The sequence below is a fragment of the Ochlerotatus camptorhynchus genome, unplaced genomic scaffold (genome assembly GCF_037179485.1).
Source record: "Ochlerotatus camptorhynchus isolate MF236.1 unplaced genomic scaffold, CSIRO-AGI_Acam_v1.1 ptg000065l, whole genome shotgun sequence".
NCBI lineage: Eukaryota > Metazoa > Arthropoda > Insecta > Diptera > Culicidae > Ochlerotatus > Ochlerotatus camptorhynchus.
Genome location: NW_027040555.1, coordinates 948242 through 964312, shown reverse-complemented (window position 1 = coordinate 964312; position 16071 = coordinate 948242). Strand labels below are relative to the sequence as shown.

General features: G+C 38.8%; 2 protein-coding genes across 2 annotated transcripts in view; one reads left to right on the top strand and one right to left on the bottom strand.

Annotated features, from left to right (window-relative positions):
* Positions 1 to 5241: 5241 nt before the first annotated feature.
* On the top strand, positions 5242 to 8764 carry p115 (General vesicular transport factor p115). The gene is made up of 4 exons (XM_065216634.1): positions 5242 to 5422; positions 5519 to 7319; positions 7764 to 7948; positions 8022 to 8764. The coding sequence occupies exons 1-4, from the start codon at positions 5345 to 5347 to the stop codon at positions 8514 to 8516; spliced, it is 2559 nt and encodes an 852-aa protein (XP_065072706.1). The 5' UTR covers positions 5242 to 5344; the 3' UTR covers positions 8517 to 8764.
* Positions 8765 to 8839: 75 nt separating this feature from the next.
* The window catches only part of Pih1D1 (PIH1 domain containing 1), a 33270-nt gene continuing 26038 nt past the window's right edge, over positions 8840 to 16071 (bottom strand). The window contains exons 3-5 of the mRNA XM_065216635.1: positions 9228 to 9940; positions 9013 to 9156; positions 8840 to 8939 (exon numbers count right to left, since the gene is read on the bottom strand). Coding sequence (XP_065072707.1) covers positions 8904 to 8939; positions 9013 to 9156; positions 9228 to 9940 — 893 coding nt within the window. The 3' untranslated portion in view covers positions 8840 to 8903. The remainder of the gene's footprint in view (positions 8940 to 9012; positions 9157 to 9227; positions 9941 to 16071) is intronic.

Sequence of the window (16071 nt, the reverse complement as noted above, 5' to 3'; positions counted from 1 at the left end):
GTGTGGAAGTGAAAAAGAAAACGCCAGCATTCTCCAAGGAGGGTTTCGTTGCAGCGCTAAAGATGAACCCGGCGCAGCGGGAAATGGAGGAAATTATAATTCTATGCTGATTGATTAGCTCACTGCAGATACAGATTAACCCGATTGGTTGAAACGCTGATAGCTGGCAAGAAGAGATAGCTCGACAAGGAAAACAGGACATAGCAACACAACCCCAGCCCGATACGAAACAACCTGGTGGTAAGTCTGGCCAGTCAAGCCAGCTGGAGCCCGGAATCGATCGTAACCACAACCCATTCGATGATTGCTAGATGCTCGGTGAGATGATCACGATGGCGATGATAACTGCAAGTACAATTATTGTAAGGAATAATTCAAAATAAATAGCTTTCGATGTTTCTTCATACTTCGTTTCTCTATCCATTTAAAATGAAAATAAAATTCTAGTTCTGACAGCAGCCTGAATACAAGCAAACCAAGTTTTAACTAAGCTTGTATACTTGCAGAATATACATTATGGCGTATAATCCATTTTTATACTAAGTGTGTATTCTCTTTCTTTATTCCAAGCTATGCGTCGGTCAGGAGAGTTGTGATTTAGTGTAACTTTTAATCTATTTAGATTTGAAAATCTTTTGAGTTTGCATGATTATGATAACCTAGAGGTATCCCACTCTAAACTTATGCAGCCAAACAAACTGTCAAAAAGTGTAACCAAACGGACTGTCATCCTTTGGTTTGCTTCATTAGGACCCGAAAAATAATAATTATAATAAAACAATGAAATTACAATGATTTTTGCTGTTGAATTTTGAGTACATTAAGATTTATTGTTAAATTATTGTACGGGAGAAAAAATAGATTTCGATTTTTAACAATACTCTAAACTTCATACCTAATATCAATGAAATATTTGTAAATCCCGCGTAAGTATTCTTAGGTATTTTTAAGTATTTTAAACCATGGCTATAAATTTCCATCGAAGTAACACTTATTTTTTGATGACCGGTTGCTAGTGTATGACATTGTGTTTGTTGTTGACTTGTTGTTTCGGTCGTCTTGTATTTATACAAATAGGAGTGTTAAGTATTTTCATTATGAGTATAAATTAGTATTATTTAAGTTATATTTTTCAGCGATACAGCTTGTAAAAATGCTTCAAGGGCTGGTTACAAATAATGATGTTTTCAGTACAAGTTTAACGGTATTTACCGATCGACTGAACTGAAAGTGTGTATTGGCTCACATATACCCTCTCCATATATCATACATATACCATATATATGTATATATACATATACATATACCAGATCCTGCGATGATGAGTATTGGTATATTCAGATATATGCGTGCATTAGCTGACCAGAGAAAAATTTGCGATGGCATGAGAGAGACAACTAGTACTTTTCTCTCTCTCTCTCTCTCTCTCTCTCTCTCTCTCTCTATCCCTCTCGTACCTTCGCAAAATCTCGCCTTGCGCGTGAAACATCGCTCAGGGCGGAATTCACCTTATTTCTAAACATGTTAATTACCTATAGCAGTAAATCTGACTACGATTTTGTTTTTGCAGTATCGATGATCTGAAGCCGTGAAAACGTGTTGCAGGCCTGAGCAAATGCAGGAAGAAAAGTTTGTCGATCTACCGGGTGTTGAATGGGAATGATCGTGATTCGTTTCTGACCGGAAGCTTTTGGCCCTCTTGACTCTCCTTTTGAATAAACTACTGTATTGATTATTTTGAAAAATAAATGCAATTATTATATCATATTGAACACAACGTTTTATTTGTTTAAATTATACGTAGGAAAATAAAGAAAACTAAACCCGTTCATTTAAATAATTCTGACTATATTGCTTATACTGTGTCCAGTGGCCTTTATGGTTTATTATCTACTGTGGAAAGCTACGAGATCTGCGTTTCCGCAATACGCCCATATTCTCGTTTAAAATACTGTCCGGACGTAAACGAGAATATGGGTGATAGTATGGTCACACGATTTCGTACATCCAATTATGTTCTTCAGACATTCAGGCATTGTCATAGTCACAAAGCCAAGAACCGAGTGGAAAAAAAAACAACACAAAACTCACTATTAACCAATGCAAATGATGGAACTCGAACGAGTAACAACAAAAGGTTTCAATGCCTATCAGAATTAATTCTTTCTGGTACATGGTGAACAAATTACACCGTAAATGGTCCAGGACACCTATAGCTGTTCACGCTTCTAATCAAATTAATGCTAATTGTTTAACAAATTAACCAATATCCACACAAAACGGCTGACATTGGATAAACAAGCAAATCAAATTGACATAGCAACCAAGCAAATAAACTAACGCTAGATATTTCTTAAGTATTTTTAAGTATTTTTGGGAATCTTAGATATGGGAATCTTATATGTATATTAGGACGGGAAAAATACAAAGTTTAGAGTGGGATGCTCCTAGAAAATTAGTGTGATGAGATCAAATTTGTTCGGGAAAAATCACTTTTTTATATTGTTAAGATGCTTAACAACCCCCTTTTTTACTGTAAATTTCTCAAATACCATGATTTTCATTGTCGTGAACCATGAATTTCGTTGTGATTTTATGGTAATGGACAAAAATGTCCAATGTTTTGACAGAAAATATCATGGTTACAATGACAATGAAAATCATTGTATTTTTATTGGATTTTTTTTTACGGGGAGCAAGTATTGTGATCTAGTGTTGTTTTGACAAAAAGCAAAATACAAACAAAGAGGCGAACTCCTAGGAAAATATAGTTTCTCTCAATGTAAGTTTTTCCAACATATTATTATTTTGCGGGTGGATTTGTGATAGTGAAAAGGATCCTCTCTCTCAACAGGATTACAAATTCAACATCCACTACGGTTGCGTTAACTCTACCCAGCTATATATATATATAATATATATGTTTTAAATCAACATCCGGCCACTGGCATTCGAATCTCTGTTCTCGATTCATCAATAAGTTTCTTGGATTGTTTTTTCAATTCCCATGGGAAACGTTCCCAACCACCTGGCTAAATGAGGTCCATCTGCCAGAAGCAAACATTTTATGGGAGTGTCAACAGTACGGTAAGTATACGGTAAAAAAACATCACGTTCATGTAAAATGATTTGCTGTTGAATTTGCACTACTTGCCAAACATTGCAATTCGATGTGCAAATCCCTTGGGAGAGATCATATCGAAGCACGATGAAATCAACAGCAAAGCACTTCATGTAGATTGTATTACACATCGTTGTTGATGTGCTGTGCTTTGAACTCGAAATTGTATAAGTGTATTAAATGATGTATTTTAAAGTATTATTGATTCTTTACGTATGCCATTAAAAAGTATTTTCAACTTCTTTATGACAAGCCGTGTTGCTTGGGCCACTACTGATTTTTGTTGATGGCATTTCTTTTTTTTCAATAAAATAGTATTGTATCCGAGCAATCTATATTTTATCATTGACACAAATAATAAAATTCCGCACCCATTATATTTAAGTTCTAGAAATGATTACTTTTTACAAATGTTGCTGTAAAAACCTTTCTTGAAAAATGTGTAAAAAATACTCTTCTAATTGACGTTTGCTAGGTTTACACATAAATGTGTAAACACAGTGAGTAGGCCCCTTTTTTCACGAAATGTGTAAAATTTTACACATTTATGTGTTTACGCTGGTTACCGTGTAAAACCTTATTTGCCAAGAATGTGATTGTAAGTGTTATGCCTGTGATTAAATTTTAAGCAAAATGAGAATAGTTTAATTTATCAGTGTACTATCCAGCTTTCCATGCTCGGTAATGGCGGCCTGTTTGTATGAATAAATGTATCCTTCACTGTGCTTTTTGACACTAACTGGAGGGCGTATGTTGTTCCATTTTCTTCTGTTCCTGGGAGAGGGAAAGGGAAGGGGTTGAAATTCGAACATCCAGATAGTGTCAAAAAGCACAGTGAAGGATACATTTATTCATACAAACAGGCCGCCATTACCGAGCATGGAAAGCTGGATAGGCCTTTTTAATGCACCACCAACGTAGAGGGCACCACGCGAGTTCGAGAGGAAACGTAAACGAACCCGTTTGTTTACATCAGAACAAGGATTTTTCACAACGCAAATTATAGCATTTTTCATTGAACATCTTGCCAGTTTCCATCGGTAGGTGTCTTAGTTTACGATTTTCCACACATCTGCACTGATTTGCACCTAAACTATTCACACACAAGAAATCCGGAAGATTTTAGCCACTAAGGCACTATTGGAATTTTGCATTTTTCTCAACAAAAATATTCCTGAACTCTAGCAGAATGCTTACAAAAATGATATATAATTAAATTTTTTAACTAAAGATCAAATTTTCGAGCATCTCAGATGAATCAATTTATCAGGAAAAGTGAAAAAGTGTTCCGCTTCCAATGTCTCACGGCAAAAATTTCTGATCACAACGTTCTTTTTGACGTTCTCATATTCACCACCAGAGGTTGAATCGATCGATGTTTCTATTAAAAAGGCGTATCGCTGCCGTTCCGCTTCCGCTATCATTGCGTTCGGGCCATTCATTAAGATTGTTAACTTCGCGTATGAAGTAACATAAAAAAACACTTTGAATGTAACAACTCAAGGCGGGAGTAGCCGTCAACAATGCTGATGATGGTACAGCACGCAACAACCACCCTACTGCTTTCTCTCTGAGATGATCACGTTGGTCATGACGAGAGGAGCAACACAATAGTTGGGTAAAGAAGAACTGCATTATAACACACCATCGACTGGAAATGCTCTCCCAACGTGGGGCTTTAGGTAGTGATGAAAACGTCGCTAGAACTATTCCGCAGCCGCAGTCAGTTTATGAGCAACAAGAGGGACGCACATTTTTGCCTGTGGACTTGGAGACATACTTCAAGTCCCCGCGTACATCGTACGGGCTAGGCAAAAATGTGCGTCTATCTTGAAAACTGTCGCTTTAATGGCCCTTCGCTCATTTTCAACTTCTATTCAATTTTCATACTGCCGTATTCTAACGGAACTATCCACCTACCCTCTTCTAAAGATCATTCTCTAGCTAATAAATCATCACACTAAAGCTTCATGTTAGCATTTCCAACCAACTCTATAATTTATTGTTAATGCAATTTTTGTCCTGTTAAATCACCTTTCTAGTCAACTGTGCAGTGGGTACAACTCCATGTCGTACTCAGTCTCTGGTCAAATATCAAAACAAAGCCGAAAATATTGACGTGTAAGTTTTTCTCTGGCCGCAGAATTTCTAAATCTACACGCAAGGAGAAATCAATTTTCTCGATAGGAATATAAATTGCCGAGTTCCTGCCGAATCCGATTAATGAACTTTCTGAAAAGTGGCCTCCAAACAGTGCTGGGTTCGCAAGAGCCCGGCACTCTACCCACCGGTGCCGAAACCGTAAGTATCCGGTTTCCAACTTTCACTCGCCAATGTAATCTGTGTTATCAGTAAGCAGGTACCTAACAGAAAATGTGTTGTGTTATCATTTGCTAGGTGGAGCGTTTGGTTGAGCGTGTCAGCTCTTCGACGTTACTGGAAGACCGTCGTGATGCTTGCCGGGCGTTGAGGGCTCTATCGAAAAAGTACCGAGTGGAAGTGGGAGTCCAAGGATTCCCTGCTTTGCTGCAAGTGATGGAGATGGACCGTGCCGATGCGGAAATTATTGGCTATTGTTTGGACACCTTGTGTCATGTCACTTCGAGGGAACCTTTCGAAGAGGAAGCAGATAATCCGAACATTACGGTCAACATTGGAGAACAGTTTACGGAGATTTTCATCAAATCTAGTGAAAATGTAACCCTGGTGCTGAACAGCTTGGAGGAGTACGATTTCCGAGTGCGATGGTCAGCCATCAAGTTGCTGACCGGTTTGCTAGCGAATAAGCCTAAGGAGATTCAGGAGATCGTGCTGGTCAGTCCAATGGGCGTGTCGAAACTGATGGATCTACTTATTGACAGTCGTGAGGTGATAAGGAATGACGCTTTACTGCTGTTGATTCAACTTACCAAGGGAAATGCCAACATTCAGAAGATTGTGGCGTTTGAGAATGCGTTCGACAGATTGTTCGATGTGATAAAGGAGGAAGGAAGTTCGGACGGTGGAATCGTAGTTGAGGACTGTTTGCTGCTGATGTTGAATTTGCTGAAAAATAATCCGAGTAACCAGCAGTTTTTCAAAGAGGGTTCCTACATTCAGCGTTTGGCTCCGATGTTTGCTATTCCACCGGAACAGGAAGAGATGGGCATGACGCCGCAAAAGATTTCTAACTTGCTGCGCATGTTACAGATAGTGAGATCGTTGGTTAGTCCGAGTAACTCTCAACAAGTGGTTTCTTCATGCCAGAAAGCGATGCGCAGTTCAGGGCTTTTGGAAGGACTTTGCAATATCATTATGGGTAGCGGTGTATCGCCGGATATTCTCACGGAAACGATCAACACAGTGGCAGAGGTGATTCGAGGGGATGTGAATAATCAGGAGTACTTCAATTCGGTTATGGCTCCCAGTAATCCTCCGCGACCAGCGCTTATAGTTCTGCTGATGTCGATGGTTAACGAGAAACAGCCCTTGCCATTGCGCTGCGCCGTACTATACTGCTTCCAGAGCTATCTGTACAAAAACGAATCTGGTCAAAATGCGCTTGTTCAGACATTGCTTCCGTCGACAGCACAAGTTTCTTCACTAACTTCCGGGCAGCTACTCTGCGGAGGATTGTTCAGTACCGATCCTCTTTCCAACTGGTTTTCAGCGGTATCGTTGGCACATGCTCTTTTGGAGAATCCAACTCAAAAGGAACAGTTGCTACGTGTGCTGTTGGCTACTTCGGTTGGAAGTACTCCGGTGTCACTCCTTCAGCAATGCACGCAGCTGCTTCAACAAGCCAACTGTAAATTCCAGAGCAAGGTGGCACTGCTGATGTTTTTGGCCGTCTGGTTAAGCCACTGTCAACTGGCCGTCAAAACATTCCTATCGTCTCCGGGAAGCGTAGCGTACCTGATTGCGCAAATAGCTGCCAACGAGCACGACGACAATGAATACCTGATTCAGGGTCTGTGCGCCTTTCTGATGGGAATTTGCATCCAGTTCAACGACAACAGCGTTCAGGGAAGTAAGCGGGAAGATCTTTGCCAGCTGCTGATCAAACGCATCGGACTGGAAACGTACAGCACCAAGTTGGGCGAGGTCTCGAAGCATGAGAACTATAGTCGATCAGCCAAGCAACCGCAGATAAGGATACGCTCCAGTACGGATTTACTGTTGGATTACGAGTTTTGCAAATTGTTTAAAGCCATGGAATGTAAGTATCTAGATGTACAGTAACGGTTTAGGAATTGGGTCACGATGCACACAGGGAGAGGCCCAAAATAATTCAGAAACAACATAATTTATTAGAAGATTTAAAAAACAATTTTAAAGACGGCAGCAAATTATGCAATTTTGTTGTAGGTAGCTAAGAGATCTCGAAAGTTTTTCAAGGTGCCGGGATTGAAATTTTTGAAACGCCAGTAACGCTACTGGGATGGATTCCTTAAACCGAATTTTGGAAAGTGAGAAATTTGAATTAAAAATTGTTTTAGAATTCCAGAGACACCGTTTTGAGATCTCGGACTTAAAAAAATCGTCATGATTCTGCTGAGACTTTCGTCAAAAAAAAAAAAAATAAAAAACAAACGTAATACTTTTAAGAAAATTGAATCGTCGATTTCCTTAAAATTTGATAAATTGTTCTGCTACTTTTCAGCTGTCATCACTATTACGGTAAATGGTTACGGCAGCGGAGCAGAAAACATTACCGAGCTAACGCTAAGTCAGGAGGCATCCGGATTGGTAGGACAGTACAAAGATATCATACGAGATCAAGACAGCCGACTGCAGAAATTGCAAGAACAAATGAAAAATGTTGAAACTGAAAATATGCAGTTGAAGGTATGGAGACGATTAGTTGACGAGACATATTTTCTACAATCTCGAAGTTCATCAATCTCAATCTTTCCAACAGGCACAACTTGAACAAGCGCAAAACACCAACGCTCAACTTTCGGATCAAAACATTCTGCTAAAGGCTCAACTGCAAGCAGCGTCGGATTTGCAAAAAAGCCTACAGCAATCTCCATTCCATTTGCTTCCCACGCAAGGAGAGAACCTGAATCATCAGGTGGAGGTCCTCGAAGGCCAACTGGCGGCGCTCTCAGTGCAACAACAGGAACAACAGTCGAGAGTGAGCTACTTCGATACGGAAAACAGACGGCTGTTGAGCGATATGGAAAAACTACGACAGCGAGTCACCGAAGCGGAAAAATCCGCCGAAGAGGGCAAGAGCGACTTGGAAAAGTTGCAAAAGGACCAGGAAGACTTGATGGAGCTGCTCACTGATCAGGAGACCAAGATGAGAAGCTATCGGCAGTCGTTGAAGAAGCTAGGACAAAAAGTAGAAGATGATAGCGAAGAAGACGAACCAGAAGTGGATGGCAACGAAATCGTTTCGTTGCAATAAAGTATTCCAAATGGCTATACACTAGTTTTAATGATTGCTTGCAATTTATCTTTATTAACCTACGCATTTATGCTGTAAAATTATTGCATGTTTGACACAGGTAGCCAAATCGAAATAGTCAAACCATGCGAAGGAGGTGAGTTGCATATTTTTCATCCGCTTTGCAGAATACAATATTCAAATATCACGGTGCATTAAATTGGTAATGAATTTGGTTTTAGATTGGTAGAGAAAATCCACAGCATTCAGGGTTCTTCTTTTGTTCTATTTGATGAATCGGAAAAATTAGGGTTTTCCTCAGTGAATTATTTATCATCGCTTACCTTCTAGTTAATATTTTATTAAGAATGAGTCCAATATTGCTGTCTCTCCTTTTGTAACTTCGCTTTAGTACGAAATGACCGGCATAATCACATTGAGCATCTGCAAAACGGTATCAGAGGGTGTGAGATAGGAAAGTAAAGATTCATCTTTTCAGTGGATACTTATTCGTTACCTTAGTGTCAGTGTTGAATTGGGCAATTACTCGGGTTGAATCGATCTGGTAGTCAACAAACGCATCCAGCAGATATCCTTTCTTTCTTGCTTCCAGCAGAATTCTATCCTCTCCAACATCCAAAGTGAATTCTTTGGCAGATGTCTGTAAATAAATGAACATGCGAGAAGTTATGTTTCTACAACATTTTCTGGCAATCAACGAAATCAACGTACACATTCCGGTAGATAAAACTCTCCTATCAGCATTTTTGCCTTACCGGCCGCAGGTTCGCGAAACAATCGACAGTCGGGTTTCCGTGGAGAAATCGCTATCTTTGTTGGATTCGGAACATGCTCATCCTTGCCGGACATCTTGTTCCGAACGTCCTTCATCGTTTTGATTGTGACCGGATCGATCTCTTCAATGAGCTTCTTTTTCGGTCTGGTAGTATTGTCACCCAACTGGGACGGGATTTCCAGCTCCTGTATCTTGCTCTTATCAGCGTTCGTAGGGTTCTTGTAGCTTTCCAGCACCGTTTTCACATCCCGGTTTTGAATGTTGTGAGCGGTCAGCTTGTCAACAAACTTCTTGTTCTTCAACACAATCCAATCGGTCTCCTCGAGTGCAATATTATACTTGGAATCGATTCCTTCCAGAACAATCGTTATCAGAAAATCTCGCATCAATCCTCCGGATTCGATCTTCTTGAAAAAAGTGGAATTTACGGCAATGTCAGACACCTGACATTGCCTGTCCGAGTTGTCCTTCATGATGCGAGGCTGGGTGATGCTCATTGGGATTTTGAACGAGCTCGGTGTGCCATCGTTCAAAATAGCCATCAGCTGGTCATCGGTGATGTCATCCGGTGCTGGAATACCATCGGTTTGGCAGATGTTGATGAAAAACTTCTCCCGTGTATCCTTCCGGAATGCTTTCAGGCAGAAACCTGTTGATAAGATAAGGTTGGAAATTAACTTACGTTTGACAAGGTGGTCTATTATTCGGTTGAATACATTGTACGATAAGGTGACGCTGTAGTAGCGGCATCAAACTCTGATTACTTTCGAATCATAAATCACTAGGCATAATGTCACTCATGATGAAAATTAAAAATTTCTGTTTAATTGCAGATGTATACCTATTAAGTATGTATAGGAACTTTTTAACACTAAGTCTTTTTGTTTAAATTAATTCAAACTAAAATTATGTGACTCAGCTTAGGCCCCTCCCAGAATGAAAGATGATAACCGAGCGGACACAAATTGCAAATTAAACAAAATTCCCTTAAGTACAACGAGTTTTTTTTCTTGGTTTGTTTTCCGTCGATCTTGTTTTCCGTGCTGAACACAAATGCTACCGACGCCAGGCAGGCAGCTCCCTCACCTGGACCCTACCTATAGACCCATCAACTCATGAACCGGGGACCAACGGCTTTCCCTTCCGAAGGAAGGCGTGATCAGAGATGTTATGCCTCAGAACATCCCGGGAGATTGAACCCAGGCATGTTGGGGTGAGAGGTAGTCACGCTTACCACTACACCACCGGCGCCGCTACAACGAGGTTTCCCAAAATTTTATGAGGATCCCGAATCATTTCATAGACCTTCAAGAAGAAACTTCGTAGACATTCGTTGAAATCGGTTATTCAAAATGTGAGAATTATCCTTAGGATATATAATGCAATGAATTTCACTTAGGTTCTATGAAGTTTCATGAACTTCTACAAATTTTGCTGGACTTTTATATACATCAAATGTTCTGAATTGCTGCACTCCTAGAATGTTTTCAGAACATACTCAACTTTTTGGCTCAGCTCTGGTACTATCATAGAGGTAACTCTAAGACTAGAAGGTCTCGAAATAACGTGCTCAACTTTTTGGCTCAGCTCTGGTACTCTCTTCGGTCCCAAGCTAATCGATTCACCCCTCGAAACATAGGAAAAACCAATAACCCCTCATTTTATCTGTCAAACTTTCATAGCGAATCAAAACAAACATAGTGTAGTACTATAATTTTGACTAGAATGGGGCCATTACCGAGCATGGGAAGCTGGATATCAAAGGAGCTTGTAAAATCAATATCAAGCATGATATTTTGCTCCAATATCACGCGTGATATTGAGAGCGTATGAGAACGAGAAAATATCAATTTGATAATGATTATGCCATCACTGTATCACGACCTTCATGAATAATTTGAGCAATGTTATGACACTTCATCATAGTAGGGATGGTAATACCAGCAATCAATACGAAACTAACGATTTTAAATTGGCTCACCACTTTAGTAGCCTATTGGTCCCAAGCAAACGATTAACGTACCCTATTCTAGTTGAAATTCTATTACTACACTATGTTTGTTTTGATTCGCTATGAAAGTTTGACAGATAACATCAGGGGTGTGTGGATTCATGCAGAACATGCAGGGGTGAGTGAAATAGCTTGGGACTGCTTGGGACCGTTGTTCTGGTACTGAGTGAGCCAAAAATAATAATGATTTTCTTCGGAACCCAGTGGTCTTAGAGTTACCTCTATGGTAATACCATAGAGGTAACTCTAAGACCACTGGGTCCCGAAGAAAATCATTATTATTTTTGGCTCACTTTCTTTTTCTTTTTTTTTTCATCCCCAATGATCGGGGTTGATGAGAAAATTTTTCAAGTGACTACGATGCCGGACGGATTAGTCTATGGTGACCAATTAAACACCGGATTCACGATATTGATTAATCATAATCTTCTTGAAAATCTTTATGTTTCGGTAATCGTTGGTCTGTCTTTGTCTATGTCTTCTTCTCATTCGTACGTCAATTTTAATGTCTGTATGTTTTTTTGTCTAATGTCATGATGTGTTTGTGTATCTGTGTGTGTGGATATGTGTTTTTGTGTTTGCACCAAATGATTATATTTCTTCCTCATCTCCTAGTTTTAACTGCGTTCAAGAATAATTAACTAAAAAAAATTAAAAAAAGCAAACAAACAAAAAACGTTGCAGAAGTCCATACCATAACATATCTAACTTACTATCCACATTTTTTGACTACTGCTAAAATCTGACTACTAAAATCTCAAAAAGATATTCTCACAAATGTATTTCACTCAACCAGGAATCTGAAAACCATTTGACGCTATAATAATATCTTGCACATGATAGACACAAGAAGAGGGCAAAAGACAAACGTCCGACACACAAAACCCGTCAAATCAACCCACAATCAACTATTCTACGAATCGCGAGCGCCCATGAATCATAAAACCGCCGACTGCGACACTCTGAAGGCGAAATTGACGGCTCTATGCGTCAAACACCGGCCCTCCAATCTCCTCCCGCATCCAACAAACACAAATCCCTATTACAACATCTAACGAATTCAAAACTTCGAAAATCACTCATCTATAGCAAGTGAGTGGAAGAAACCCTGCATGCAACCATTCTTCATGATACACTTTTTCTGCCTATCTTTCTATTAAGCCTGTGGACATGCGTTAGCTTCGAAACTTCTTACCAAACTGGGAAATCTATCAGATCACAAAAACTTGAAAAATCTTTCTAAGGTATTATTGATTATTTTACACAAAAACCAGGAAGTAATATTAAATCTTTTGTATCGTATGCTAATGCCAATTGACTGTAACAAAACTAATATGCTAAAATAAAATAAAATTTTAATAAAATTATATGCAAAATTTACTAGAAGATCATTACTTTATTGGTGAGAAGTTTCTAATAAGCCCTCCCAGTTCCTCTGTATACATAACAAATCTGATACTATAATCCGAATTGCTCAGTCTGCTGAAGCAGCCGATTTCATCAAGGAAGTTCTATTAACAACCAAGAATTAATCGTTTGAGGTATACTGAAGCATTAAGAAGGTGATATGTGTCACTATAGGAAATCATCATCGTTCCAAATATAAAGAAATCAAACATAACCCTTTGCTTCAGTACCCCCAACAAACAATTCACAGTCACAAATAAGCATACACATTGAATAAATGCTGTATAACAGTGTACAATGCTGAATAAAACAGGATGTCGAATTATGTGCTGAAAAAAGTTCATTGAGATCGATAGATGCGCCTTTATTCCGCCGTTTGCTCTGATATGATTAATTTACTTATTAAAAGCTTTATAAACGTTGACTGTCTTCTTGATTCAGAACCAGAAGTTTGATCTAATAACAAACTGAATAAGTGTAATTTGCACATACATTGTCGCTTTAATTTGACTGTTTTCAATTGCTTTAATAAAATGCTTTATTAGACGTCTTATAAATGTTTTCTAGCTCCATTATTAGATTTCATTGCGTTGCTTTACAATATTGCTGTCTAAAGGTGAATACAGTCAGCAAAATAGCTCTTATACCACTATGCGTCAATGTTTTAGTTGAATGCTTTATAAACGACGTATTGGATTCATTATTCCACAACACTGCCCAAAAACAATTCAGAGTAACAAATAAGCATATAGATTGAATAAATGCTTTATAACAGTGTACAATGCTGAATAAAACAGGTTGTCAAATTATGTGCTCAGAAAACCTCATTGAGATCGATGATGCGCCTTTATTCCGCTCATTGCTCTGATTTGATTAATATACTTATTAAAATCTTTACAAACGATGACTGTCTTCCTGATTCAACACCAGAAGTTTGATCTAATACCATACTGAATAAGTGTAATTTGCACATACATTGACGCTTTAATCCGACTGTTTCAATTGATTTAATAACATGCTTTATTAAACGTCCAATAATTGTTTTCTAGCTCCATTACTAGATTCCATTGCATTGCTTAACAATATTGCTGAATAAAGGTGAAAACAGTCAGCATAATAGCTCTTATACCACTATGCGTCCATGTTTTAATTGCATGCTTTGTAAATGCTTTACAAACGGCGTATTCATTCATTATTCCACAACACTGCTCCAGGCTAACAACAAAACGAAATTGGTAGCATAGTGGTTACCGTTTCCGCTTTCCAAGTAGAAGGTCGTGAGTTCAATCCCAGCCTCAACCCTTTTTTTATTTATTTTCTACGCCTAATTAATTTAAATCGTAATCATAAATCGTATCACTCAGGAGAACCAATTCATAGATCTATCGAAAATAATAGCATCCTTTGCATCAAAATTAGAGAGATGGAGAGATAACGTTGGTCTAATGTTAAACAACTATGAATGAATTAATCATTCTCACATCTCCTTGAATTAGCTAGAGTTACGGCTGGAAGTGCTGATAGGTTTTCAGATGCAAGCTTTTATTGCTTATTTAGCTGCCCATATGATGTAATCTAGGATAGCTCAGATGGCAAGGCAAGCGGCTGGTGATCGGAAGGTCATGGTTCGAATCCCATATAAAACGACATGTGTGTGTATGTATGTATGTAATAGATTTTCTAGATCTTGTATGGTGGGTGCGCGACCAGCCTAAGGCTTGAAAGCCTCCTAAATAAAGCTAAATTAATTAATTAATGGTGGGTGCGCGTGCTTCGACCGAAATAAATGACACAACAATCACTGACGAGAACACAACCCTGCTCTTCTGTGTCGTTCTTATTTTCGGATTAATTATTCCGTAGTTGAATAATCGTTTAATATTAAATGTATAATAGTGTCTTATTAAACATTATTTCACATGAGAATCACGCGTCTATATACACCTTTATACCATCGCTGTTTAAGGAAGTAAATGATGTCTAATAAACGCTCTGTTACAACTCTTTTTAGTCGAATAAAAGCTTCTCGACATACCTTATTCAACACCAAATATTTCGATGTTGAGGTTGAATAAATTCTCCAGATTTGTGTGAACAAAGCCTGAACAGAAGTTATTATTAAAAATAGTACAATTATTATTAAGCATGAAGTGGAATAAAATCGTCAAGAAGTCGTTTCTTCAATAGGCAATTGTTTGTTGGGCCGTCAACCTCCATGTCCATGGGGAGGGGATAATAAATTTCAATTCAAGTTAACAATAAAATTTAAAATATATATTTATAAAAAATACCGAAAACCGATTTTTTGTGCATATAAAACCGGTATTTTCGGTATTGCATATTTGAACGGTGCTCCTATCCCATATCATAAGAACATCTTTTGAGATTATTTTTAAAATGTCGAGGGAAGCAATCGAATGAATTAGCATGACAACTCATCTACTTCTGTGTGTGTGTGTATTCCCTCTAACCCCCACTGGCCGGCAGTGTTAATGGAAGAACTCTCTCTACAATGTCGCATTTATGGTAATTGTAGACAGCTTTAGTCCGGGAGTTAGAAGGTGATAGCTCTATTGTAGATCCAGCAACCCATTTCAGAATGTCTGGAGAGTCACGCCCATTCCGAGGTTACTTTCACTTAAAATAAGCCCCGCATGTATGTATTACCTCTATCAATTGGATATAGTATAACACACGCACTTCCAGTTTCAAAATGTTCTTTTGAATCCTGGCACGTATTTAGTTTATGTTTTTTTTTTTATAATTGTAAAAAGTATTTGGACTGGTCTCACCATGTTAATTAATCCTTCCTTCGAAGAACACAATTTGTCTTGCATTGCCGTGGTAATCTGGGAGGAGGTTCGGGTCTAGAGCTTTCCCCATGAACATTTCGCGGCCACCAGCTACCAGTCGTCCAGTCTATGGCGTATCCAGCAGTGCGTCCTTCAGATTGCTCACAATCTCCGACACTGGCGAGATACCAGTAGCCGAACACTTTTGCAAGTGAAAAACTTGCTTATTTACGGTAACATCGGCCACCGAATCACCATCAAAACACGCGACGGACACATTATCAGCACGTTCCCGGGCCGAGTTCAAACACGCCCACGGTGACGAATCTTTCAATAGAACAAAACTACACGCCGAAAGTGTGGCATCCGAACTCGGAGAACCGGACTCCCGGGAGGCAAAGAAAACCGACACCGAATAATGGAAGTGAAGCTGCGTCTTAGATTTTGGAGTTTAGATTCAAGGTCAACAAATAACTCAAGGCAAACACAGGCAAAACACGATGTATCACTAAATGATAACTTTATGAACACTTGTAACTAAATTTCAGCAGCAAACAATGTTTAATTCGC

Coding starts and splice junctions, on each gene's coding strand:
- p115 (XM_065216634.1), top strand. CDS start 5,345: ATGAACTTTCTGAAAAGTGGCCTCCAAACAGTGCTGGGTTCGCAAGAG. Junction 7,320..7,763: donor ATTGTTTAAAGCCATGGAAT/GTAAGTATCTAG, acceptor GCTACTTTTCAG/CTGTCATCACTATTACGGTA. Junction 7,949..8,021: donor CTGAAAATATGCAGTTGAAG/GTATGGAGACGA, acceptor TCTTTCCAACAG/GCACAACTTGAACAAGCGCA.